The 25,424-nt window shown below is 42.5% G+C and overlaps 1 protein-coding gene across 6 annotated transcripts in view; it reads right to left on the reverse strand.

Annotated features, from left to right (window-relative positions):
- Positions 1–55: 55 nt before the first annotated feature.
- The window catches only part of STAU1 (staufen double-stranded RNA binding protein 1), a 57,550-nt gene continuing 32,181 nt past the window's right edge, over positions 56–25,424 (reverse strand). For 3 of the 6 annotated variants that reach the window (XM_069496642.1, XM_069496639.1, XM_069496638.1), the window contains 9 exons: positions 16,007–16,105; positions 9,171–9,383; positions 7,885–8,028; positions 5,904–6,050; positions 4,566–4,641; positions 4,002–4,321; positions 2,984–3,106; positions 2,112–2,197; positions 56–1,588 (listed from right to left, as the gene is read on the reverse strand). In XM_069496642.1, coding sequence (XP_069352743.1) covers positions 1,573–1,588; positions 2,112–2,197; positions 2,984–3,106; positions 4,002–4,321; positions 4,566–4,641; positions 5,904–6,050; positions 7,885–8,028; positions 9,171–9,383; positions 16,007–16,105 — 1,224 coding nt within the window. In that variant the 3' untranslated portion in view covers positions 56–1,572. Of the gene's footprint in view, positions 1,589–2,111; positions 2,198–2,983; positions 3,107–4,001; positions 4,322–4,565; positions 4,642–5,903; positions 6,051–7,884; positions 8,029–9,170; positions 9,402–16,006; positions 16,106–25,424 lie in introns of all 6 variants that reach the window. The other 3 variants (XM_069496641.1, XM_069496637.1, XM_069496640.1) reach the window with 2 other exon arrangements.

Raw genomic sequence — 25,424 nt, forward strand, 5'->3', positions numbered from 1 at the left:
TGTGCTGCCCCTGCTCGCGAAGCTTCCCTTCCCTCACTCACAGCAGGACCACATACTTCATTAGTAGCTGTTTATTGATCAATAGTTTGATATAAAGTTATTTCAGATCTTTAGATTTTTTTGCCCAGACGGACTCACAAGCATTACAAATTTTCTTAAAAATAAAAAACGGGAGGGGCCAAGTTGGGAGGGGACCAATGTAGCAGTAGTGGCATTTGAGAATAAATTAACAAAAAAATTTAGTATTATCATTTATTGGTGACAAACACTAAGTTTTACTTACATTCCATGGGGAGCAAAATTCCAGCGTAAACAATGAATGGAAGCATACTTAACTCGCAAGGCTACCAGGCTTTTCATCTGGACCATATGCAGAACCTCAGTGCACACATTTCTGTGTACAGTAACACAACATCAAAAGCAACACAGCTGTATAGAGAAACATAAGTCATTCTTTTCAGCCCTACATGGAGATGTAATTAACAGTATCAAGCACTCAAGGAAAATCAATCTGCAGGTTTATATGGACTACACGGAGATCATATCCTGTAGTGTAGTGAAAGCTATGTCCTCAAGAGCCATATGTATAGACACACAATTTTTATAATCTTTAAAACAAAGATCAAAGTTCATTTAAGTCCTGTTGTATTAACAAAAATAAAATAGAAAAGGAATCAAATGATCACCTAAAGTTTAAAATTCCTAAATTTATACAACTGTGGGAGACTTCATCAAGGTTCTGAGAAGTCCAGGACTGTTTCAGCTAAACCAGAGGGCACACAATTTGCATCACTGAAATGGTCCTGGGTTAGTCCAATAAAATAAAAATTATAACCACATACACATGGATATGATCTTTGCCGGTTAGATTACTGATAAAGTCAGTCTCAGACAAGTTTCCAAACTGTGCTATATAACTAGATACAATTGAGAAACTCTCAAATGAAAAATTTTATATAGTGTCATATCAATCAAAAGAAAATGAAACTAAGAATACATATCACTGTTGGAAGGGAAAGCAGTGGTTACGGTGTGGGTACTACAGGAGGTGGTGGGGCCATAGCACGCTAGAAAAGTTAGGTTACACTGAGTAAGAAGCGTTTGATTTTCTCTGGTGCTTTTAGCTCTGAGGCCAATCTAAGGCCTGTCTCCGGTGTGGCTGTCCAGGGTTTGTCCCAAAGTGTGTGAGTGAGCCAGTTTGAGAAGGGGTCATGCTTTCTGCTTTCTGTTGCTTCTTTCACACAGCAAAATAAAATAAGATCAAGCACTGGGTGCCCAGGGCATGGATGTGCTGGTTTCCTGGTGGAGCAGCCTGCTGGGCAGGCCCCTCCTTCCCCACAGGCAGCTGCTCCTGTGTGGGAACCGCTTGTTCACCGAGCGGCCGTCACAATAAACCCCAGCACGGTCCAGCCCAGCCATGGCTGCCTCCTCCTGTTTCCATCTTCACCACCGCTGCCCTCATTCTTACCCACTGTGTCTCTTGGCCCACTGGAGGTATCAGAAATTCCAAATTTTCAAAGCAGTTTCAGTATATATGTTGGGATTTTATAATGGTTCCTGGCCAGAAAAGGTTCAGCACCTCCCACACCTTTAGGGAAAAAAAATGAAAATGAAGATGACAATAGTTTTGAAATGTGAGAGAACTAAGCTAATGTTATAAATGCAATGAAATTGGCAAACATCAGCAAGTCCAACAGTGCAGGCTCTAGTTTATGATAACTGGATTAAAATAATAGTGTATCCTGGGAAAATCTTAAGTGGAAAAAGCAAGAAAGATGGTATATGTTATCTCGGGGGGTGGGGAGGAAGAAAAGAAGGAAAGAAATACATGTCTATATTTGCGCTAAGAAAAACATGCAGGAGAGACATACAAGAAATTAATAAAAATGGGGGGGGCTGGGGACTGTGAGAGGGCAAGATTTGTCACTGTGCACCTTGTAAAATAATTCAGAGTTTTGAACCATGTGAATGTATGACCTATTCAAAATTAAATTTTAAAAAAAAAGTGGAGCTCTCTGCCTAGAGAACGTGGAGACCTTTCAGGGCGGTCACTGCCCCCCAGAGTCAGCAGACAGATTGAACTGAACACAGAGGAGGAGCAGCGCACTCACACAGACACTGGTCCGTTTCCTGTTCTTGGCATCTCTGTACTTGCTTGGTCCAAGTCAGACAGCAACTTTAAAATGTTCAGAGCAGCCTAGTGGGGAAGGAAAGAAAAGTAAAACGACAGGCACTGCTTGGACCACAGCATGAGGCACTAGGCAGGCAGGGAAGAGGTCCTGTTGCCCAATAAACAGGTGGCAACTTTTTAAACTCTGGTCCCACTTAATAAAATGGTTAAATTTTTAATTTAAAATACAAATTTAAAAAAATAACTTCTCCATTGAGTCACTTACATTTCCTTCTAGTATTTTAACCTTGTAACCAGACTACACAAATTTTATATCCCACTTTCAAAAAGCCAGTCATATATTTTCCTTATTATTACATCATCTGCAGAGACATTAATTTGATGGATGCATTGTATTCCATCAAGTGACTATACCACAGATCACTTAGATTAATTGTATCAATTCCTTTTCTCGGTTTTCTTACAATAATTTCATCCTGAACAGAACACCAAAGAAAGGGGCTTTCTACAGCTGCCGGAATGTGGACCTGCAATTCCTTGTTCTGGTAGGAAAGGAACTGAATACAGTCTCTGGGCGAGTCCCAGGATCCCAGTCGCTCCTCAGGCCAGCATGGGAAAGGGACAGGCAGGGCGGGCTAAGGCTGATGAGTTCCCATCAACAAAGTGAGAGATGGAGCCAATCAACTAAGACAAAAGGTCTTTAGAGATACAGACTATCAATCAATCAACAGTTCTCAAGGTCTATGGGAGAATGCTCCTGCCTTCCTAAGGCCAGTAACAGGCTGAACAAGAGAAGAGTCCAGGTACCCACACAATTCAACTCACTGACCCCTGAGCCCGAGGGGGACGTACCATATCGTGGCAGGACTCCACATCCTTGCCAATACCATGGCTGATCAGAGGCGGCTGAGAGGAGCAATTGATAAGAGATACAAATTCGTTCTTGTTGTTTTTGGGGAAGTCTTTGTATTCAACCTAAGGAGGAAAAGAGAACTGAGGCCAGGGCAGGGGCACGTGACCATGAGCAGGCTGGAGGGCGGAGGACTGCGCTCCAGGCTGGGAAAGCAGGTGCTGGGCCCAGTCTGACTGTGACCACACTAACCCTGCCCTGTCGGAGGGGACTGCTGCTGAGGCACCCCAGCCCAGAATCTTCCAGGAACCTAGATGTCTACTCAGAACCCCTGGGCTGGAAGCAGCCATGTCCTCTACTAGGCAGAAAGTATCAGCATCTGTTCTTTTTTCTTTTTTTTTGAGACAGAGTCTCACTCTGTTGCCCAGGCTAGAGTGAGTGCCGTGGCGTCAGCCTAGCTCACAGCAACCTCAAACTCCTGAGCTCAAGGGATCCTCCTGTCTCAGCCTCCCGAGTAGCTGGGACTACAGGCATGCACCACCATGCCCGGCTAATTTTTTCTATATATATTTTTAGCTGTCCATATACTTTCTTTCTATTTTTAGTAGAGATGGGGTCTCACTCTTGCTCAGGCTGGTCTCGAACTCCTGAGCTCAAATGATCCGCCCACCTCGGCCTCCCAGAGTGCTAGGATTACAGGCGTGAGCCACCGCGCCCGGCCAGCGTCTGTTCTTGAAATCTAAATTTACAACCACTACTAGTGGTTAGAGGCTTTGATTTTAGAGTTGTCTTGGATTTTAAAATGCCGTTACCAAAGGACAAGGATTTTCTCTGACCATATATGCTTGTGATACTTTCTATGTTTCCCTTCTCTCCCCAAGGCCGTCCTTCCACCGCCACTCCCTCACCCATCCCCTAGACAAAGAACTTAAAAAACAAGGTACAGAGCTCATTCTCTGAGGGGAGCTCAGATACGACTACACTGATGCCCCGCCCTCACAGCTCAGGCCTAACAGGTACCTGGAATCCCTGGACTCTGGAAAGGTAGTCCAGTTGCTCAGAGGGTCTTGTGAGAGGTCCATGGGGTACGTGGCCTGAAGAGATGTTATTCTTTAAAATGGTCTCAGCTGTGGGCGAGGTGCCCCCGTACAACAATTCTCGGGCTATCATGGCAGTTACCGTGGCCTTGGCAGGATTTGGCGCTACCCTGGCGAAATCTTTGGTGTGATGTCCTTGACTGACTCCTACAGCCTGGGCGACCTCAGGCACCATGGGAAGAATTCCAGCAGGCAGCTGCTGATGGCTGAGATAAGGCATCCTGAACTCATCCTCTTTATTACCTGGGGAAGGGCCCACATGCAGATAAACATGAATCCACGTCCACTGCCTGGAAAGACGTCATAACTTTGTACCAACTGCCCACTGGCCCTCTTTTGGGCATGCACAGCAGCGGCGGCAACACGGACAGTGACGCCAGTGCAGACACTGCATGTTGGGATTCACTGGCTGGGTCCTACTGTTACTGGGAACCATCCAAATCCCACAGTCACATGCAGATTAAGACAATGTTAAGATCACACTTACTAGTTCCATTTTCATCCCCAGAGCCAGGTTCAAAAAAGGTTACTTTTCTTCCATCCCCTGGTTTCTTTATTGGTGTCTTAAAAAAACAAAAAACAAGAAACCATGAACATAAATCAAATCATTGAAAAATTAGTTTCTGCTAACTAAAACTACATAAACTCCAACGAGCATCAATGGAGGCAATCCACAGAAAACCTGACCCAAACCTGACCGCTGGTGTGCGTGCACCATCCTGGCACAGCCTGCCTCTCTCTCCCAGCGTGCCCTCTCGCCCCACCAGCCTGGCCGCAAAGAGCGTCTGACAGAGTGTGTTAGCCTGTGCTCTGCACTCACAGGGAGATGGGGAAACACTTAACCAGACGGAGCAGACATGCTAGATTCGTAGAGCCACTAACATGGGGAAGAAGCTTTTAGATTGAAGCTAAACATATAAATCGAGAATATTTCCTGGAACTAATATCCAATTAAAAAATACAGCAATTATTTCCAAAGAAACACGGAAAATGTTACTAGATAAGAATTTCGTCAAGCACAAGGTCTCCTTTCTGAGAAGTAACAAGGTAATGCTGCTTACGAATGCTCTACAAGATTTTGGAATGAAAAACCCAAAGCCAAGTCCGGGATCTGTGCTGATGGTGTTTGAGGTCCCAGTCATTAACTGTGGCCACAGCCGATGTCGCTTCTCACTGTCAGCACATCTGGCAGACGTGAATGAATCAATCTCCATTTCAAGTTTATCCCAACAGGACTACTCAGTGACAGGAAACAAAGGCATTCACAGCTTCTGCTGAAGTCCTACTTACCACTTGTGGCGCAAGTGAATTTTTCAACAGTGGATCGTTTTCATCTGGTGTTCATTTCACAGAAGGAAAATCCCAAACGTAAACTACGGATTTGACCTGACACTAGTAGCGCACTATCTCATTGTCCCAGGAAAACCAAAGCCTGCTCCACAATTAATAAAGCCCAAGGCTTGTGAATCTTTCCTTACAGGCGTCATTTTGAGAGTGTAAATGACAGAAACACACTCACTGATTTCAAGCCAAATTACCCAACATTCTGCAAATGGGGAGGGCAAGCCGCCCTCTACGCAACATCCCCAGACCACAAATACACTAGAACAATGATGACTTAACCCAGAGCCATGCCTGGAGCCACTGGACATGCAAGTCCCCTCTGAGCACACTATGATGGTCCAAACGGCTACGACGCTGCTTGGCAGGGCTGCTTTGCTGCCAGGAGGATGAAGCCTTGCCCTGAAGCTTGCCCCTGGAGGTGCCAGAGCTCCCTAGGGTGAAGCGAGAAGACCATCTTGCAATGAGAGCCCCAAGCAGTCACCTTCTCCTCTGACTTGAGTGCTGGTTTGGTGGGCTGCGCCTGTGGGACTTTGAAACCAAGGATCTCCAGCATGTTCTCGGCTGCATTGCGTTTGGCCACCTTCTTATTGGTGCCCGCGCCTTCTGCCGTATGGTTCCCAACCTTCACCTGCATAAAGACGTCAACACACAGACCAGTGCTTAAACCATCTGAGTAAAGACCAAGCAGGAACTGATGTGTCAGCAATAGAATTCAGCAATGGTCAGAAGCTGGACGGCCCGACAGCAGTGCCCTAGAGTTGGCCCACCCCAGTCTGTGAGAGCCGATTATTAAATATTCAGGAATTTGGAGAGCTGGCTGTTAAACATAGCCACTATTAAACATTAAATTATGTAAGCTTGTAATCAACTTATTTTAACAAAGAGAGGTAATGGTTTGACTATATTTGATACTGATCTCTGGTCTAGAGGCAGAGTAGCCACTCTCATCGTTTACAAATGAAGTTACATATGTCTTCATTGTTCTACTTTCATCTTACTTGTTAATATAAACAAAGTTATCCACTAAGATTCAAACTAGAACTGAATCCCAAATCTAAACTGTGCATCTGACAATGACATTAGCAACATCTTTGCTGAACTAGATAGTAATAACGCATTATGTGTTGTCTGACTTCGTAACACTTGGTGACTGGCACACTGACATATTAAATTTACAATAAAAAGTACTACATATTTGTAAGTTGTGCTTCACATCATTTCTAGCAATAAAATAACATACGCGTATATATGTATGTGCATGTGTATGTATCCAGGTCTATACACACGTGCACGTCCCTCCTACCACGCCACCCTCCGACTGAGAGCTGGCTGTTAAACATTTCAGCACACCACTGCTTCCAACGCCCACGCGGGTTCTGATCACAGGTTCCTGAGCTACTAAACCCAAAAGCCCCATGTCACAAGACAGAGTCAAGAAAACTCTTCGCTGGCCTGCAACAGTGGCTTGGGACTGAACTCAAACCTGGCCACCTACCAGCCATTTCATCTTGGGCAAATTACTGATTCTCAGCAAACTGCAATTTCCTCTTGTAGAATGGAAGGATCATTACTTTTCCTACCTTCTGACTGGGTAGATGAAACACACCAGGTTAAATGACAATTCTTTATAGGTTATAAATGGCTACACAGTGTTTAATATCATGTTTTTCGTAAGAAAACACTATAAAATTAAAATCACAGTTAAATTAAGCTGCCCACGTGAAATGCTCATTTAATAAGCTGCTAATACTGCATGCTAATCTGAAGTGTCATCACAATCTAAGGAAAAGTCAATCCTTGATTCCAGATGCTACAAAAGTATTAGGAGACGTGGGAACAGATCCTTTGATATTACTTGTGAATTTTAATTTTTTTTTTTTTTTTTTTTGAGACAGAGTCTTGCTCTGTCACCCCAGCTAGAGTACAGTGGCATCATTGTAGCTCACTGCAACCTCAAAGTCCTGGGCTCAAGCGATCCTCCTGCCTCAGCCTCCCAAGTAGCTGGGACTACAGGAGCCATGCTCAGCTACTTTTTCTATTTTTTTGTAGAGACAGGGTCTCGCTCTTGCTCAGGCTGGTCTCAAATTCCTGAGCTCAAGCGATCCTCCCACCTTGGCCTCCCAGGGTGCTGGGATTACAGCTGTGAGCCACTGCACCCAGCCAAAATTTATCTTTTGAAAATAACATCATAAACCTCTAAGATGTAATGAAGAAAAAACTCACCCATAACCCCACCAGCCTCAACACTCTTGAAAATTTCGTTGCCACATTCCCACCTGGGCACCCAGAAGTCCCTGTGGTATGCTGACAAGTGCATGTTTTTGAGTTGTCAGATTAGTGCAAGCAGCCTGGTCCTAGTAACGGTAACACTGATAACAAGGCATCCAGCCCTGAGACCACGATCCGCTCCCAAGACCGGATGTGGTTAGAGGAAGGGCCACCCACACCCCGAGCAAACCCACCTGCATCACGAACTCCCTACGGCGCGGGAGGCCTCGCTCTGTGAGGAGCATGTACTCCGGCTCCTTCTCCTTCTTCGCCTGCTGGATCTGGGCCAGTTTGCTAATTGGATTTATCCCTTGGCCACATTCTGGGCTTGTCTGCGGCTGAGGAACAAAGAATGCAGAAACTGTGTGCCACGTTATTCACAGAAAGGACTTAACCAATTCAGAGGTCAAAATATGATAGGAGATGAGAGATTTTATGTTCATCTAATGGCTCAGAATTAATCAGACTTTTTTTTAACTTAACCTTTTAAAATTAAAATATGCTTTATGATTTTCCATGATTGTTCTGAGGTGATTTTAAGGTTTTAGCAAGCCGTCGACATTTCACTGTGACTAAGCCAAGCATCATTGCAACACCTGCTTTTTAACAAATATTAACATATGACAGTAAATAGGCAGAAAAAATATAAAACACTTCCTAAAATTCTCCAAAGTCTGTTTTATGATGGGTTCCCAACTTTCTTAATGACTCAAAATACAGAAGCTATTAAAAAAAAAAGCTCAAGGTGACACCTTGTGGAAAAAGCTAAGAATCCCACGGTTACTTCCTGGTGGCCACCTTCTGTGCCAAGGAATCCTCACCCAGTCCACTGATCGGGAGTGATTTCCAGGCTGTATTACGTGAAAAAAAGGAAACTATAAGAGTATATATAGTATGCCCACTTTTATGTAAGAAAAATTTGGATCTTGATATAGCATGAAACTATGTATACTGAAAATCAAAACAGAAAAATGCTTGAATTCATAAATGTCCACAAACGGAATCCTGTCCCCCTTCTAGGGATGAGGAAGGGGTCAATATTATGTTTTGATAGGTCTATTAGGGTGGCTCAAAAATCCAAAGAAGACATAGATAAAACATCTCACTCCCACCTGCGCCCAGGGCCCTCTGGTCGGGGCACAGGTCTCGTCCACCTTCAGGACAGCATGGCAGCCACTGAGATGGCAGCACCGTGATATATCCACGTGCCTAAGCTGGGCCTCTCAGTCCCACCCCACGCGTCACTGTAATGAGGAGCACTCCACACAGAGCATGCACCTGCAGGTACTTCTGCTGAACTGACGCGTGTCCTTATCCACACCTAACCTGTGGCTCGCGTAGCAACTGTAAAGGGTCTGCCAGGCCTGGCACATAGCATGTGAGTTCTGTCCCCTTTCACCCTGGGGACAGCAGCGACGATCTAAACCCCCCAACCATCATGGGCAATAAAAACACCCTCTTTGTTCAGAAGAGATCTTACCTTGGCTATGGGTTTTGTTTTCTTTTTGATTCTGGGTTTCACTCGCTCAACTGAGGGCAGGGGTGGCAACTTCTTCAGCTCCTCAAGAACAGCTATCGCCGCATTTTTCTTTGAAATCTTCTTGCTCTTCCCTTCACCTTCCCCCACAAACTCCCCAACTGAAACCTTGGTCACAAAGTTCTTCATGTGGGGTGGGCCACTCTCCCGGGCCACCTGTGTCAGAGGGAAAGACTGAGTGAAAGCGGACAGACACTTAGTAAGAGCTGTGGGGCACGGTGGCTGGCACACGTCACACGAGACACGGGCAGAGGGAGATCAAGGACAAGGGAGCGGGAACATCAACAAAGGAAGCGATGATAATTCTGAATGCTCTTTATCCCCTTTCTTAATTTTCAAACTGGTTTGTTTTCCTGAGTCTGATGAGTGCAAAACAGTCAGGCATGGAATGAGGAGACATCTACTACCCTCACACCCCCTTCAGAATGGCTCACATCCCCCGGGGTTCCCAGGCTGTCCTGAGTTTAGTGTCCACTGCAACTGGCAGAAAGGAAGCTGGGCCAAGAAAAGCCCAAAAATTAATGCAGCACAAAGAGTCTGTACAGGTTTGTAGCCTAGCAGCAATAAGTTATACCATATAACCTAGGCATGTAGTAAGGTGTGCCACCTAGGTTTGTGTGAGGACACTCTATGATGTTTCTACAGGTCAAAAGAACCTAATGACAAATTTTTCAGAATGTATCCCCGTCATTAAGACAAAGATCAATATCACTGCCATGGTGATCCTGTCCAAAAAATGCGTAATCAGAACCTCATCATGAGTAAACAACCAGATGTACCAAAATTAAAGGCCATTTCACAAAATAACTGGTCTTTGAACATGCCAATGTCATGAAACGCAAGACAGGCTGAGGAATGTTATAAATCAAAGGAGACTAAAGAGACAGGTCAACTAAGTGCAAGGTGGTGCTGTGTTGGACACTAGATGGGAAAGAATGCTGGTTGCTGTCCCCAGGGTGAAAGGGGACAGGACTAACATGCTCCATGCCAGGCCTGAGATCCTTTACAGTTGCTATAAGAGCCACAGGTTAGGTGGAGATAAGGACATGCATTAGTTCAAAGGACAATGACCTTAGGGTAGGTGAAGCTTATATAAGACACAACAATCATGAACTGTAAAAGAGAAACTTGACAAACTAGACCTCACCAAAATTATAATACTCTGTTCTTTGAAAGATACTGTGAAAATAATGAAAAGACAAGCCACTTGGAGAAAATATCTGCAAAATACCTATCTGATGGAAGGACTTATATTCAGAATATATAAGGAATCTTCAAACCTCAATAAAAAGACATTCAAAAAATTTGACAAGATATGAATGGACACATCACCAAAGAAGACACACGGATAGTAAATAAGCACACAAAAAGATGCTCATTATCACTAGTCTTCACGGAGATACAAATTAAAACCACAAGATACTATTAATACTACACACCTACTATAATGGAATGACTAAAATTTAGAAAACTGACGGTACCAAGTTTTGGCAAGAATGTAAAGCAACTAAAACTCTCTTAAACATCGCAGGTGGAAGGCACGATGACACAGTTTGGAAAACCATTTGGCAGCTTCTTACAAAGTTAATGACATTTATTTATCATGTAACTAAGCACATCCACTCAAGTATTTACCCAAGACAAATGAAAACATGCCACCACAGATGTAAATGTTTACAGTAGCTTTATTCATAATCACTAAAAACTGAAAACAATACAAACGATCTTCAACTGGCAAGTGGATAAGTGGTGGCATGTCCGTACAATGGAGCACCACTCAGCAATAAAAAGGAACACACGACGGATACAACGTGGATGACTCCAAGTTTGCGTTATGCTAAGTTAAGCCAGACAAGGCAATATTCTCCATGATTCCATTTATGTAATATTCTTGCAAAGCAAAACTACAGGGACAGAAATCAGATCAGTGGCTGCCAGAGGCTGGGGACGGAGGAAAGAGATTGATTGCAAAGGGACACTGGGGGAACTTTATGAGGTGAAAGATGCTCCATATCTTGACTGCAGAGGCGGTTACACAACTACGTAATTTATCAAAACACATTTTACTGTATGCTCATATAGGGTGAGTTTTAGTATATGTAAATTATATCTCAAGAAAACAGCCAGGGCCAGACACAGTGGCTCCCGCCTATAATACTAGCACTTTGGGAGGCAAAAGCAGGAGGATCACTTGAAGCCAGGAGTTCAAGACCAGCCTGAGCAACACAGTGAGACCCCCGCCTCTAAAAAAAAAAAAAAAAATAGAAAAATTAGCCAGGTGTAGTGGTGTGTGCCTGTAGTCCCAGCTACTCGGAAGCCTGAGGCAGGAACATCACTTGAGCCCAGGAGTCTGAGGTTGCAGTGAGTTGTCAAGATGCCACTGCACTGTAGCCCAGGGAATAGAGCGAGAGCCTGTCTCAAAAAACAAAAGAACGAAAGAAACCGGAGCCTCCCACACTAAAACAATTTTTTTTTTAAAACGGAGTAACACTTGAATAAAAAAGCAACGCCTCTATGCTGATATAAATTGTTGTAATATAAGAGGGATAAAGGAAAGTTTTTCTTTACAATATAATGCTGACTTGAAAATACAGAAAATCACCATTTTGACATCCACCGCAGAGATAACTGATCCAGCAAGAATCATCAATGACTGCTGGAACCACCGGGGAAATCTGTGAGGGCCCAACCTTCAAACATCTCCCCAGAGGTTCTGGGTTACTCACAAAGGAAAAGAAGCCTCCTTATAGTGGAGCTTGTCTGGCACAGACCAACACTGGGATAAAGTGACATGACGTAATGCTGAGAAGGATCAACATCACTGCCATGGTGATGCTGCCCAAAAAATGCATAACCAGAACCTAATCACGAGTAAACAGCCAGACATACCCAAATTAAAGGCCATTTCTCAAAATAACTGGTCTTTGAACATGCCAATGTCATGAAACGCGAGAAAGGCTGAGGAAATGTTACAGATCAAAGGAGACTAAAGGGACAGGTCAACTAAGTGCAAGGTGGTGCTGTGTTGGACACTAGACGGGAAAACAATTTCTATCAAGAGGAGTCAAAGGGTATAATACCTGCCACTTACTGTCAAATGATTTAGCAAAAGTAAAAAACAGAAAATAAAATAATATGTACATTTACAGAGAAAGAGAAAGCAAATATGGTAAAATGTTCAACACTGGTGAACCTAAGTGAGGGTTACATTCACTGCCCTATTCTTGCAACTCTTACACAGGTTTGAAATTACTGAAAATAATAAGTTGAAAAAATGGCTAGGAAAGATAAGTAAACCCAAGAAACAGCTGTGCATTGCTGGGGGCGGGGGGTGGGCAAGATGCCTTGGCACAGCTCCTGGACTGCCCTACAGCGGGGGGGACCTGGCCTGCACAAGCCCCTACAGACTGATTTTCAAGAATTCTCCCAGCCCCCTCCCCCCATACCAATGGCCTAGATTCTAGAATACATCTTCCCAGAACAGTGCTGTTCACATCCTTACGTTAGACTTGGGAAGGACAGGGCAGCCACCTTGATGGCTCACCTCCAATTTACAGCCCCACCCTGGGACCTCCCCAGCAATTTTCACTGTCTACCCACATCAGGACTCCACAAATCTAAACCTAGAGTTTGACCTAGACTGTACTTGGTGTGATCATGTCACAGCTGCCCCCTCGTGGCTACATCAATCAGCACTGTCACAATTTCTAACTAAAACTGTGTTTTATCAAAAGTCAAGCTGTATACATTTTCTGAAAAACTTTACAAACTGCTCCTGTCTTCTGTTAAAACATCTAACGCAGCTTCCAATTTGACAGATGCTACTTTCAAAAACTATTCTGTTCATTTATATAATATATATTTCCTGAGTATCCCACACATGCCAGGCAATCTTTCCAGTGCAATAGAAAAGAAAGCCCTTGGCCGGGCGCGGTGGCTCACGCCTGTAATCCTAGCACTCTGGGAGGCCGAGGCGGGTGGATCGCTCAAGGTCAGGAGTTCGAGACCAGCCTGATCAAGAGCGAGACCCCGTCTCTACTAAAAATAGAAAGAAATTATCTGGCCAACTAAAATATATATAGAAAAAATTAGCCGGGCATGGTGGCGCATGCCTGTAGTCCCAGCTACTCGGGAGGCTGAGGCAGGAGGATGGCTTAAGCCCAGGAGTTTGAGGTTGCTGTGAGCTAGGCTGACGCCACGACACTCACTCTAGCCCGGGCAACAAAGCAAGACTCTGTCTCAAAAAAAAAAAAAGAAAAAAGAAAAAAAGAAAAGAAAGCCCTTGCTCAATCTAGTAATAAAAGCTAATATGAACTTTGTGATATATGAATAAAAGTAACCATATTAATGAACTCACCGCCATGACCTACAAACTAACGTTTTAAATCAGCAGTCTCCAACCTTTTTGGCACCAGGAACTGGTTTCATGGGAGATAATTTTTCCGTGGATGGGGGGGCCGGGGCTACGGCAGTGCAGGGGCAGACGGAGCTCAGGCAGCGATGTGAGTGATGGGGAGCAGCTCACCTCCTGCTGTGCGTCCCCCGGTAAATTTCATGGAAGACAATTTTTCCACTGGGGAAGGCAGGGTGGACACAGCAGAGCTCCGCAGCCTGGGACCCGGTCCCAGTACCAGTCCACCGCCCAGGGACTGCAGTTTTAATTATTACTTTAAAAGATACTCACCACCAGAGGGTGCGCCTCCAGTTTCTTTTATGTGACTACTTGACAATTCCCTGTTATATATTATGTATGCCTGAGCACAGGTTTGAAAGCCCAAACTGAAACCTTAACAAAAGCGAAGGTGGGAGGCAAGCAGTCTGGCCCCTATGTCCCACAGAGAAAAAACATAAATGGCAATCTCTGAGGTTCCAGAAAGCTCTGTGACTCTCAGGGCAGCAACTAGTGTGAACAGGTGACAAGTTTCACAGGGCTCTGGCCCTGGAACCCTGAGGTGACCTGGAAAGCCAGGCATTTCCCATCCCACAGTCTTGGCACCCCTTCCTTCGATCTTTAAAAATGCATGCTCACACCACACTAATCCCTCAGTAAGGGAGAAAAGGAATGCTTCGTCCCTTTCCTGAAATAGGTGTCGAGGGAGATCTCATGACTTCTGGGATGCAGCTGCCACCTATTTCCCACCCAGCAACTAGCCCTCAGTGTCATTCTATATGTCCCGTTTCATCTCCCCAACCACACCTCCGCCTCCGCCAACACAGAGAGCAAGGCAGGGAGGAATGTAGGACCAGGTGAGAAGACAGCAGTCCTAGATCCACCTGGGGGCTCTGTTCCCCACGTGGGGAGCAATATAAACCTGGTCTTGCCTGCCAGGGGACTCAGGGGTTGAGATGGGTGTTGGAGGACGAAGGGAAAATGCATGCACACATCCTAGCCCCATGAGCCATGGGTAACTCCCTGCCCCACCGCTGACCCATGGCAGGCAGGGAAGCACCACCAGGATGAAGGTGAGAAATCATCATCACTCAGCTGAAGGATGAAGGACTGAAAGTGGGGTGAGTTTAGGGTGCTAGCACATAGCAGGTTCTAGAAGGTATATTATTTTATGATAGTCAGGCACGAAATTTGGGGGTCACCTGTAACTGTAAAATATACTACAAAATTAAAGTATTTTACAGGATAATAAACTTCAGAAAGGCTTTAAAAAAAAAAAAACTAAGCAGGCTGGGCGCGGTGGCTCACACCTGTAATCCTAGCACGTTGGAAGGCCGAGGGAGGACCACTCGAGCCAAGGAGTTCAAGACCTGCCTGAGCACCACAGCAAATCCACCTTATTTTCCATTTTGACAAACAACTCGTTAACTATTGTTTTTAGACCACGAGGTCTCCAACAACACATGAAGTTATAAAACAGGTAAACTAGAGGGCAGATGCTAGACAATGACAAAACCTCTATCCCTTTCAAAATTTATTCTGATAAGATTTTTAGGAACCATTTAAAGAGAGTCTTAATATTTTGGAGGTAAAGATGCTTTTGAGATGGATGAAAGTGATGGACCCCCCTGCTCCAGAAGAACACACATGTGGACATTAGCATCATATTCTTCAGACCAGTTCAGGAGGTTCATAGCCCAACTGAGGCCATCCTTGGTTGTCTCCATGGATGCCCCTAAGTCAAGGACTCCTAGAAGAGGAGAATAAATACTGCTTTGCTAAATATAAAGTTTAAGTTTTAAATTTGGAGGTTCACATTATATGAATAGTGTTCCAATGTTACTTAGGGGAAAAAAATTCATTCTTATGATGAATGCTAACAGGATTTCATAATATAAAGTCCTACATTTAAAATACACTTACCTGCAGCACTATTCACAATAGCAAAGACTGTCAACCCAAGTGTCCATCAGCAGAGAAATGGATAAAGAAAATGTATATACACACAATGGAATACCACTCAGCTATAAAAAAGAATGAAATCATGTCTTTGCAGCAACATGGATGAAACTGGAGACCATTATCTTAGTGAAACAACTCAAATGCAGAAGGACAAATACCACATGTTCTCACTTATAAAGGGGAGCAAAATAATGCATACATATGGAAGCAGAGTGTGGAACAATGGACAATGGAGACTTGGAAGGGTGGCGGAGATGTGAAGGGGTGAATGAAGACAGGGTGTTTGGGGGGTACAATGTGCATTGCTTCAGTGATGTATGCACGGAAGGCCCTGACTTCACCACAATGCAATATATCAATGTAGCAAAACTGTACTTGTACCCCACAAATACAGACAAAAAATAAACGGGGAAAAAAATAAGCTTACCTCAAAATTCACAGGCAAGTTCCGTTTAAGTGCAATCTCAAACACTTGACTTATTTCAGATTTGTTGTGATTTTCTTCTTCTGATTCTCTTCCATTCACCTAAAAGAAAAATAATTGCGTAGTAGTTAACACTTATCAAAATCATCAACATCCCAGCTGTAATGGGATAAACCTTAAAAGCTCTAAACCCTTGGCTTTATGGATTTAACCAAGGCCATATGCGTATCATATGTCATTGAATTTAAAAGTAAAAAAAGTAACCTGGCCAAACTTGAGTCAGATCATACCTCATTAATCCACTATAAACAATGCACACATAACAGACCTTTGGGTATGAATGAGCCTAACTGTGGTACAACAAGATGCCACTGCTGCTTGGAAACAGTCACTTCCAAAGTACTCCTCAAGTATTATTAAGCCATATTTTGGAAGAGTCAAAATACAGACAGATCTGTGTGGGACATGGCAAGTTCAGATATAAGTCTCTCCAACTGAAGTATATAGGTTTTTTATTTGGACGTGAAGTCCCTGGAAACCACTTTTTAAAAGGATGCAACTGGGGGCAGTGGAGTACACCTGCGGTCCCAGCTCCTCGGGAGGCTGAAGTAGGAGGATCCCTTGAGCCCAGGAGTTCGAGGCTGCAGTGAGCTACGATCATGCCACTGCACTCTAGCCTGGACAACAGAGTGAGACCCCGTCTCTTAAAAAAAATAAAAATAAAAAAGATGTGATGCAACAGAAATTACAAAACTGCCATGAATTACTTATTGCTACTGGCAAAAATTCAAGGTGCAAACTAATAAAGTCTCCTCAACAAAGGCAGAGATTTTATCTATGTAACAAGGTTCGTTTACAGTCTTCCAACCAGGGATGGGATTAAAGAGAGGCAGAGACCTTCTCTCTGCGTACTGATAACACGGATTTTATATAGTGTTGTAGTGATCATATGAGAAACTGAATAAGCTCAGTAACAGCAAAGTTCCCGAAGACATAGCAAGACACCTGTGTTTTTCTTCACACAATTGCTTTTCTTTTGCCAAAGAATTTGTAAAATCCTGTTTCCAAGATTAGAACTCGATTAGAACTGAAATTGCTGAACAGGCAAAGTACAGGACTATCCAAGATTTTATCTGTTGTGCATTACCTTAGGTTTACCAGGTATATCCCACCTACAATGGCCCAATATTATAAGCTGTAATTAAAATTAAAATAAAATAAAATAAAACTCTGGGTTTAAAACACATTAATATCAAAGGTATAATCCTGGACAAATACATTTTATTCCAGACACGATTTATAATTCCTTCTCTCCTGCTATAATGTTTTCTTTCCAGTCTGGTTTCACTTTACTCTCAGCCGACTCAAAACTATTTACATAGATAGCATTTCTGGTGGTTTATTAACCTAAACACACTTGTATTGTTGTTTTTTAAATCCTAAGCACAAAAAGGAGCTACTTTTTTTTATCAGTGAATCCACAAAACTGGAAATCTTCAAGCAAGGTGCCTTATAAGGCAGGGGTTCCACAAAAGTTTGGTTTGAAACTTAAATAGATTTTAAACAAAACAAACAAACAAAACAAACCCGTGAATTTTTAGAAGTTTGTTCAACAGTGATGCTGGGAAAACCAGATATCCACATGCAAAATAATGAAGTAGGACCCTTACCTCACACCCTATTCAAAAATTAACTCAAAAATGGATCAAAGACTTAAATGTAAGCGCTAAAAGTATAAAGCTCTTAGAAGAAAACACACGGTAAAAGCTTCATGACACTGTATTTGGCAATGATTTCCTAGATATGACAGCAAAAGCACAGGCACCAAAAGAAATAATTTTACTTCATCAAAATTTAACTTTTGTACATCAAATTACACTATCAGGAGAGTGAAGACAACCCACAGAATGGGATTTGCAAATCATCTATAGGGGATTAATACCTAGGCTATATAAAGAACTACAACTCAACAATAAAACCCAATGCAAAAATGGGCAAAGTACTTGAATAAGCATTTCTCCAAAGATACACAAATAGCCAACAATTACATGAAAATTGTTCAACATCACTGATCAGTAGGGAAATGCAAATCAAAACCACAATAAGATACCACTTCACATCCATAAGGATGGCTACTATCAAAAGAACAGAAAATAACAAGTGTTAGGGAGGAGGTTGAGTAATTGGAAGCCTCGTGTGTTGCAGATGAAAATATAATATTACAGGGGCTGTGGAAAAGTTCGGTAGTTCCTCAAAAAGTTACACATAGAACTAGTATATGATCCAGCAATTTCACTTCTAGATACATACTCTAAAAGACCTGACTCAAACAGATATTTGTACACCAATGTTCACAGCAGCATTATTCACAACAGCCAAAAGGTAAAAACAACCCAAAATGTCCATCAACAGATGAATGGATCAAAATGTGAAATATTCATATAATAAAATATTTAGCCTTAAAAAGGAATACAATTCTGAAACATGGCTACCAGTGGCTAAGAGCAAGGGGAAGGAGTTGTTGTTTAGTGGGTAGAGTGTTTCTATTTGGAATGATGAAAAAGTTCTGAAAATGGGTAGTTGTGACAGCTGCACAACACTGGGAATATATTTATGCTAACACTGATATGTACATTTAAAAATGGTTAAAGTTTTATATGTATATTTTACCTCAATTTTTTAAAAAGCAGCAATAGAAAAGTGTATGTTTCATACCAAATATTCACACACTACAGATCATCAACACATTCACTTGTGCTAACAGGTTAACTCACTTATGTGCACAACAGAATAAAGCTTTTTATTCCTTTTTTTTTTTTTTTTTTGAGACAAAGTCTCACTCTGTTGCTCAGGCTAGAGTGCCGTGGCATCAGCCTAGCTCACAACAACCTCTAACTCCTGGACTCAGGTGATCCTCCTGCCTCAGCCTCCCGAGTAGCAGGGACTACAGGCATGTGCCACCATGCCTGGCTAATTTTTTCTATATATATTTTTAGCTGTCCAGATAATTTCTTTCTATTTTTTTAGTAGAGACGGTCTCACTTTTGCTCAGGCTGATCTCGAACTCCTGAGCTCAAACGATCCACCTGCCTCGGCCTTCCAGAGTGCTAGGATTACAGGCGTGAGCCACTGTGCCCAGCCAGAATGAAACTTTTTGACAGCTATTTATTTAAAGAGTATCCAGAAATTTTTTTTTTTTTCCTTTTCTTGTTTTTCTTTTTTAGAAACAGCATCTTTCTCTGCCCAGGCTAGAGTGCAGTGGAGTCATCATAGCTCACTGCAGCCTCAAACTCCTGTCCTCAAGCAATCTTCCTGCCCCAGCCTTCCCAAGTGCTGGAATTACAAGCCCAAGCGACCACACCCTGTCTAGAAATTTTTTTTAACAGATGAGCTGTTTTATAAAATGGTCCACTCTTTTTCTTATTTTTTTTTTTTTTAAGAGACAGGGTCTCACTCTGTCACCCAGGCTGGAGTACAGTGGCCTGATCATAGCTCACTGTCACCTTGGACTCTTGGGCTCAAGAGACTCTCTTGCCTCAGCCTCCCAAGTAGCTGGGACCACAGGTGCACACCCAACACGCACCGCCACACCTAGCTAAATTTTAAATCTTTCGTTTTTAGAGATACAGCCTTGCTATGTTGCCCAAGCTGGTCTCAAACTCCTGGCCTCAACTGATCATCCTGCCTCAGCCTCCCACAATGTTAAGATTACAGGCGTGAGCCACTACGCCCAGCCTAAGAAATGGTCTCCTCTAAAACTAAGTTAATTGTGTCAGTGAAAATGTTCTCCTTGAGTACAAGGAGATCAAAATTTGGAACTATAGCTGCTGAGGTGGATATAAGACCTCAATTGCCATGCATATGCCCCAGTTTTCAACTGTCTTGTTCATTGTATCAGCCCAAGTAGTTTTTACTTTTATTTTTATTTATGACCTATTTCAAAACATACAAAAAAGGAGAGGTAGAAAGAAAAAAACAAAAAAGTATAGATAATAATGTAACAGGCAATTGTCCTGTATTTAACAACTGTCAACATTAAGAACTACTGACATCAGGTTGTTTTTTTCCTAAGAAAAACAATGAAGCCCTTCTCATTATTCTTCCCATGGCAGTTTGTCACTATCCTAAAGTGGGACTGTATCTTTCTCAGCTATGTTATTTTTTTAAATGAATGAAGATATATAATTTTGTGTTCTTGGCAAGGCGCAGTGGCTCACACCTGTAATTCTAGCACTCTGGGAGGCCGAGGCAGAAGGATCACTTGAGCTCAGGAGTTCGAGACCAGCCTGAGCAAGAGAGAAACCCCATCTCTACTAAAAATAGAAAAAACAGGTGTCGCACACCTGTAGTCCCAGCTACTCTGGAGGCTGAGGCAGGAGGATCGCTTGAGCCCAGGAGTTTGAGGTTGCTGCGAGCTAGGCTGACACCACTACACTCCAGCCCAGGCAAGAGAGCAAGACTCTGCCTCAAAAGTAATAATTTGTGTTCTGAAAATTCATGTAATCATTCTCACGGATTGCCTTTACCAATTTTATAAATTCAAACTTTTAAGTTTATATTAATGAAATGCTCCTTTTCTATTTTAAATCCATTTATCAAGGTTTCACATAAGACTGACAGAAAACAAGAAGTCTAACTACTAAGTTTTACACTCTAAGCCAGTGGTTCTCAACCAGAGCAGCACGAGGTTCACTTGCAAGCTTCACAAGGACAGATGCCAGAGCCCACTCAAGTGAACTCAAATTTCTGAGGGTATGGCCTGGATATCTGTTTTATTTATAATATTTATTTTTTTATAAGTCCCCCAGTGATTTTACTGGCAACCAGACTTGAGATTCATTGCTCTAAGCCTGTGGTCCCCAACCCCCATGCAGCAGCCTATTAGGGACCAGGCTGCTAAAGCTCTGCTTCCCCACCTCCCCCCCCAATAATCCCCCCACCACCACCCCCAAAAATTGTCTACCATGAAACCAGTCCCTGGTGCCAAAAGGGTTGGGGACCACAGCTCTAAGCCACTGCTTCCAAAGGATTATCAACAGGGACAAAGCAGCTAGTCAAATAAAAATGCAAAATAGGAAACAAAGATATGCATTTATTTGAAAGTGAGATTGTGTTGCTCTTTTACATAAATAATTTTATATTATCTGGACCTGACAAAATATTGCAAACAGGGAGGCAGAAAATGACTCAAAACTAATCCACAAATACCATTCCCATTAAGATGAGGAAAGTTTAGTGGGCCCTTAGTCTTACTTTCTCAAAGTGTGAATTACTGTTAACCTCAATCAGTCAATCCCCACAGTGAATAGTTCAGCAATAAAATCTAGGCAACATAAGGAAAAAGATGCTGTGAACCATGCTTAACCCTCAGTATGCCAGGAAAAATAGTCATCACCATTTATCATCTGGCTCCACCAGACCCTTTTATTTTTCTATACTTAAAGGCATTTTACAAATAATTTACAAAATAAAAGGATGACAAAGCCATTTTATATTTTAATAAGATTTTAAAAATAGCAAACCCAGATTTTTATTCCACATTTCTAGTTTGCAAAGCACATACACCCGCAATGGGCACAGTCCCCTACATACAACTAACTGCTCATCACCTGATTTGCCTGAACCTGGAGTGCGGCCCACGTACAGTGATGCCAGATTTCAAAGACATCTACAACAGGATCTAGCTTATCAGGACTTCTGATTCTTTTTACGCTGATATTGTCAAGACACGTTTCTTTTAAAATGGACTCAATTTTGTTGAAGACAGCCATCTTCTTTGCTCCATAATGGCAAAATGCTTTCATTTTTAGATTTATAAACACCAACAGAAGGACCTGATCATTTTTTCATTTTTATATCATCTATTTCCTTCCAATCACCTTTGTATACACATCTTCTTTTGCAAATGCCCATTTAATTTGTGAACAATAAGTGGTAAGAAATAAATGTTGATGGCCAAACATAAAAGATGAAATAATGTTGTCACACATACATTTTTTTTTTAATCCAAACAGGATGGTCCAGGTTCTTGTCAAAAAATGTTGCACCACAAAGTCCTTCCTGTTGAATGACTGACTAGATGAGAATACCACATTTCCTTTTTATACACTATGAAGATACATTGCTCACTTGCTGATTCCCGAGTTTGGGGAAATTCATCTAAGCTCTCATCTGAAAGCTCACAGTCTGAAATTTCACTGAAACACTCATTCTCACCATCACCATTACAATCTGGAATGTTGCCATCTGTGTGAATCTTTGCGTTCATCCTCTGATTTGTCTAATAATCGGAAATGTCTTCCTCTGTTAATTTTCTTCTCTTTGCCGTTACAAATGGAAAAAGAAAAATTCTGGATTTTCACCTGAGTTCAATGAAAGCAAAAAGGAGACTCAAAAGATGGTGTCTCCAGTCTTCTTTTATAACCTTTTGAAAGACAATGCAATGCACTGCACAAGACCCTAAGAATGGTAAAGGGGCCAGGTGCGGAGGCTCACGCCTTGCCATCCTAGCACGCTAGGAGGCCAAGGCAAGAGGATCACTTGAGCTCAGGAGTTTGAGACCAGCCTGAGGAAGAGTGAGACCTCGTCTCTACTAAAAATAGAAAAAAAAAATTAGCCATGCGTGGTGCTGCACGCCTGTAGTCCCAGCCACAGGGGAGGCTGAGGCAGGAGGATTGCTTGGGCCCAGGAGTTTGAGGTTGCTGTGAGCTAGGCTGATGCCACGGCATTCTAGCTTGGACAACAGAGACTGTCTCAAAAAAAAAAAAAAAAGAATGGTAAAAGATGATCCAATTTTGACAATTATTTTACTATTATATGTCTACCAAAGGAAGAATTTCATCATTCTTGCATTTTCTTATTATTTCAGCCTTATTTAGTGTATTTGGAACAGATGATGAATAGTACTGACATAGTATGTAGGATAATAAATAGCAAAATGTTTCAAAACACAGGAAAATTAAGATCTCTAAAATCCCATAATGTAAAGACATAAAAAGGTGCAAAGGGCCTCTATGATAACTGTAAAAAAGAATGAGTTTGGACGGGTGCAGTGGCTCATGCCTATAATCCTAGCACTCTGGGAAGCCGAGGCAGGAGGATCGCTCGAAGTCAGGAGTTAGAGACCAGCCTGAGCAAGAATGAGACCCCATCTCTACTAAAAATAGAAAGAAATTATCTGGACAACTAAACATATATATAGAAAAAAAAAATTAGCCGGGCATGGTGGCGCATGCCTGTAGTCCCAGCTACTCGGGAGGTTGAGGCAGAAGGATTGCTTGAGCCCAGGAGTTTGAGGTTGCTGTGAGCTAGGCTGATGCCATGGCACTCTAGCCCGGGCAACAGAGTGAGACTCTGTCTCAAAAAAAAAAAAAAGAATGAGTTTTATTCTATTTTTTAAAATAATACGTATTCTCTCTTTTTAAGACCTCTAAAAAAGAATAAAAGTCATGCAATGGCCTTCCTTATGGGGTTTGAAAAGGAAGTTCAAAAATGAAAGTGGGCATACCTGTATTCCCAGCTACTCAGGAGGCTAAGGTGAGAGGACTGCTTGAGCCCAGGAGTTTGAGGCTGTAGTGTGCTATGAATAGCCACTGTACTCCAGCCTAGGCAATGTAGTGAGACTGCGTCTCTTAAAAAAATAAAAAAGAAAGAAAAGGCCGGGCGTGGTGGCTCACTCCTGTAATCCTAGCACTCTGAGAGGTCGAGGTGAATGGATCGTTTGAGCTCAGGAGTTCGAGACCAGCCTGAGCAAGAGTAAGGCCCCATCTCTACTATAAATAAAAGTAAATTAGCCAAACAACTTTAAAAATAGAAAAAAATTAGCTGGGCATGGTGTTGCGTGCCTGTAGTCCCAGCTACCCAGGAGGCTGAGGCAGGAGGGTCACTTCAGCTTAGGAGTTTGAGGTTGCCGTGAGCTAGGCTGACTCCATGACATTCTAGCCCAGGCAAGAGAGTGAGACTGTCTCAAAAAAAAAAAAAAAAAAAAAAAGAGAGAGAAAACTGGGCCCAATGGACACTGAGAGTACAGTAAGGGTTAGGGTCTCTAATTTTAGTTTTAGTACTACTTAAATACATACCTCTCCCAAGTGAAGATAAAAACTCAAGACCAGAAAGAGTTGCATTTATTTATCTTTACAAAAGTAAAACGAACTATTAAAAAAGACTTCAAATAGTATAATAATAGGCTTCTACTACTACCACTAGGAGAAAACTGGTTTTAAAGTTTGCTATAACCTTCAAAATATAAACTACACACATCCAAACACATACACGCACGTACATACACACACAGGTGGCTCTCCTGTTTATTATGTAAACACCACAGGATCACACTACACGCACAGTAAACAGCTCTGCATCCTGATCGCCACTCAATAGATCACGGCCCCTCTCATGCCCGAGTACACAGACGCCACACTATGGTACTCCCTGGGGTAAATGGACCCTTTTTTTTAACCATTTCCCTAGGGATGGGCATTTAAGCTATCTCCTGGTTTTCTCCGTTACAGATAACGGCAGCTATGACCATCTTGCTCCTAACAGCTGAGACACTGAATAAAAGTCATCCTTTATTAGCACGAACCTTAGATTTAAAAACAAAAACAAAAAAAAATCCATACGCTTTCCATACTCAGGTCCTTTGCTCCTGCCCCCCTCTCTGGGAATGCACGCACTGTCCATGCTCTTTGCTCACCCTTAGTCTCAGCAGAAATGACTCCTCCTCTGGGAGGACTTCTCTAAACTCACCACCATTACTGCAATCTAGATATTTTACGTCCTCCTGACCCTTGGCACTTTTCCATCCCAGCAGCTCACTACTCTACTTGATGACATTAATGTTAACGTCTCTCACCTCCATCTGACTAAGCTCCACGGGAGAAGTGACAGTGCTGGCTGTTTTCACCTCAGGCCCCAGCACAATGCCTGCCATGAAGGGACCAGACCATCCCTGCCCTGTATGCAGAAAGTACTAGCTTTATTGGCTATCTTCTAGAGGAGATGAATCAATCCAATGTACAATCACATGCACTGACAATACTTAGAAATGTGGTTCCTAAACTCTGACCAATCGCTCTAAGAGCATATTAACAATAACAATAAAAGCAAAAGCCAGATTCCTGGGTCTTACTCTAAACCTACTGCATTAGAATCACATGGGTTGGGCCTAGGAATTTTTTTTTAAAAAACTTCTCAGGTGATTGTGATGCAAACAATCCACAAACCAGTGTTTAGCAATTGTTTATCAACTGCTGGCTAGAAGGAACTGAGAAATACCCACACCATGTGACTCCAATTCGATTAGCACCAAAGTCAAGTTAAAAAAAAAAAGCCTCCAAAATAACTCAGATTACACTACCTTTTTGGTGTTTTAACAAATCTCACCACCACACAGCTCATCCTTTTAACTTCACTAAATCCT

The sequence above is a fragment of the Eulemur rufifrons genome, chromosome 20 (genome assembly GCF_041146395.1).
Source record: "Eulemur rufifrons isolate Redbay chromosome 20, OSU_ERuf_1, whole genome shotgun sequence".
NCBI lineage: Eukaryota > Metazoa > Chordata > Mammalia > Primates > Lemuridae > Eulemur > Eulemur rufifrons.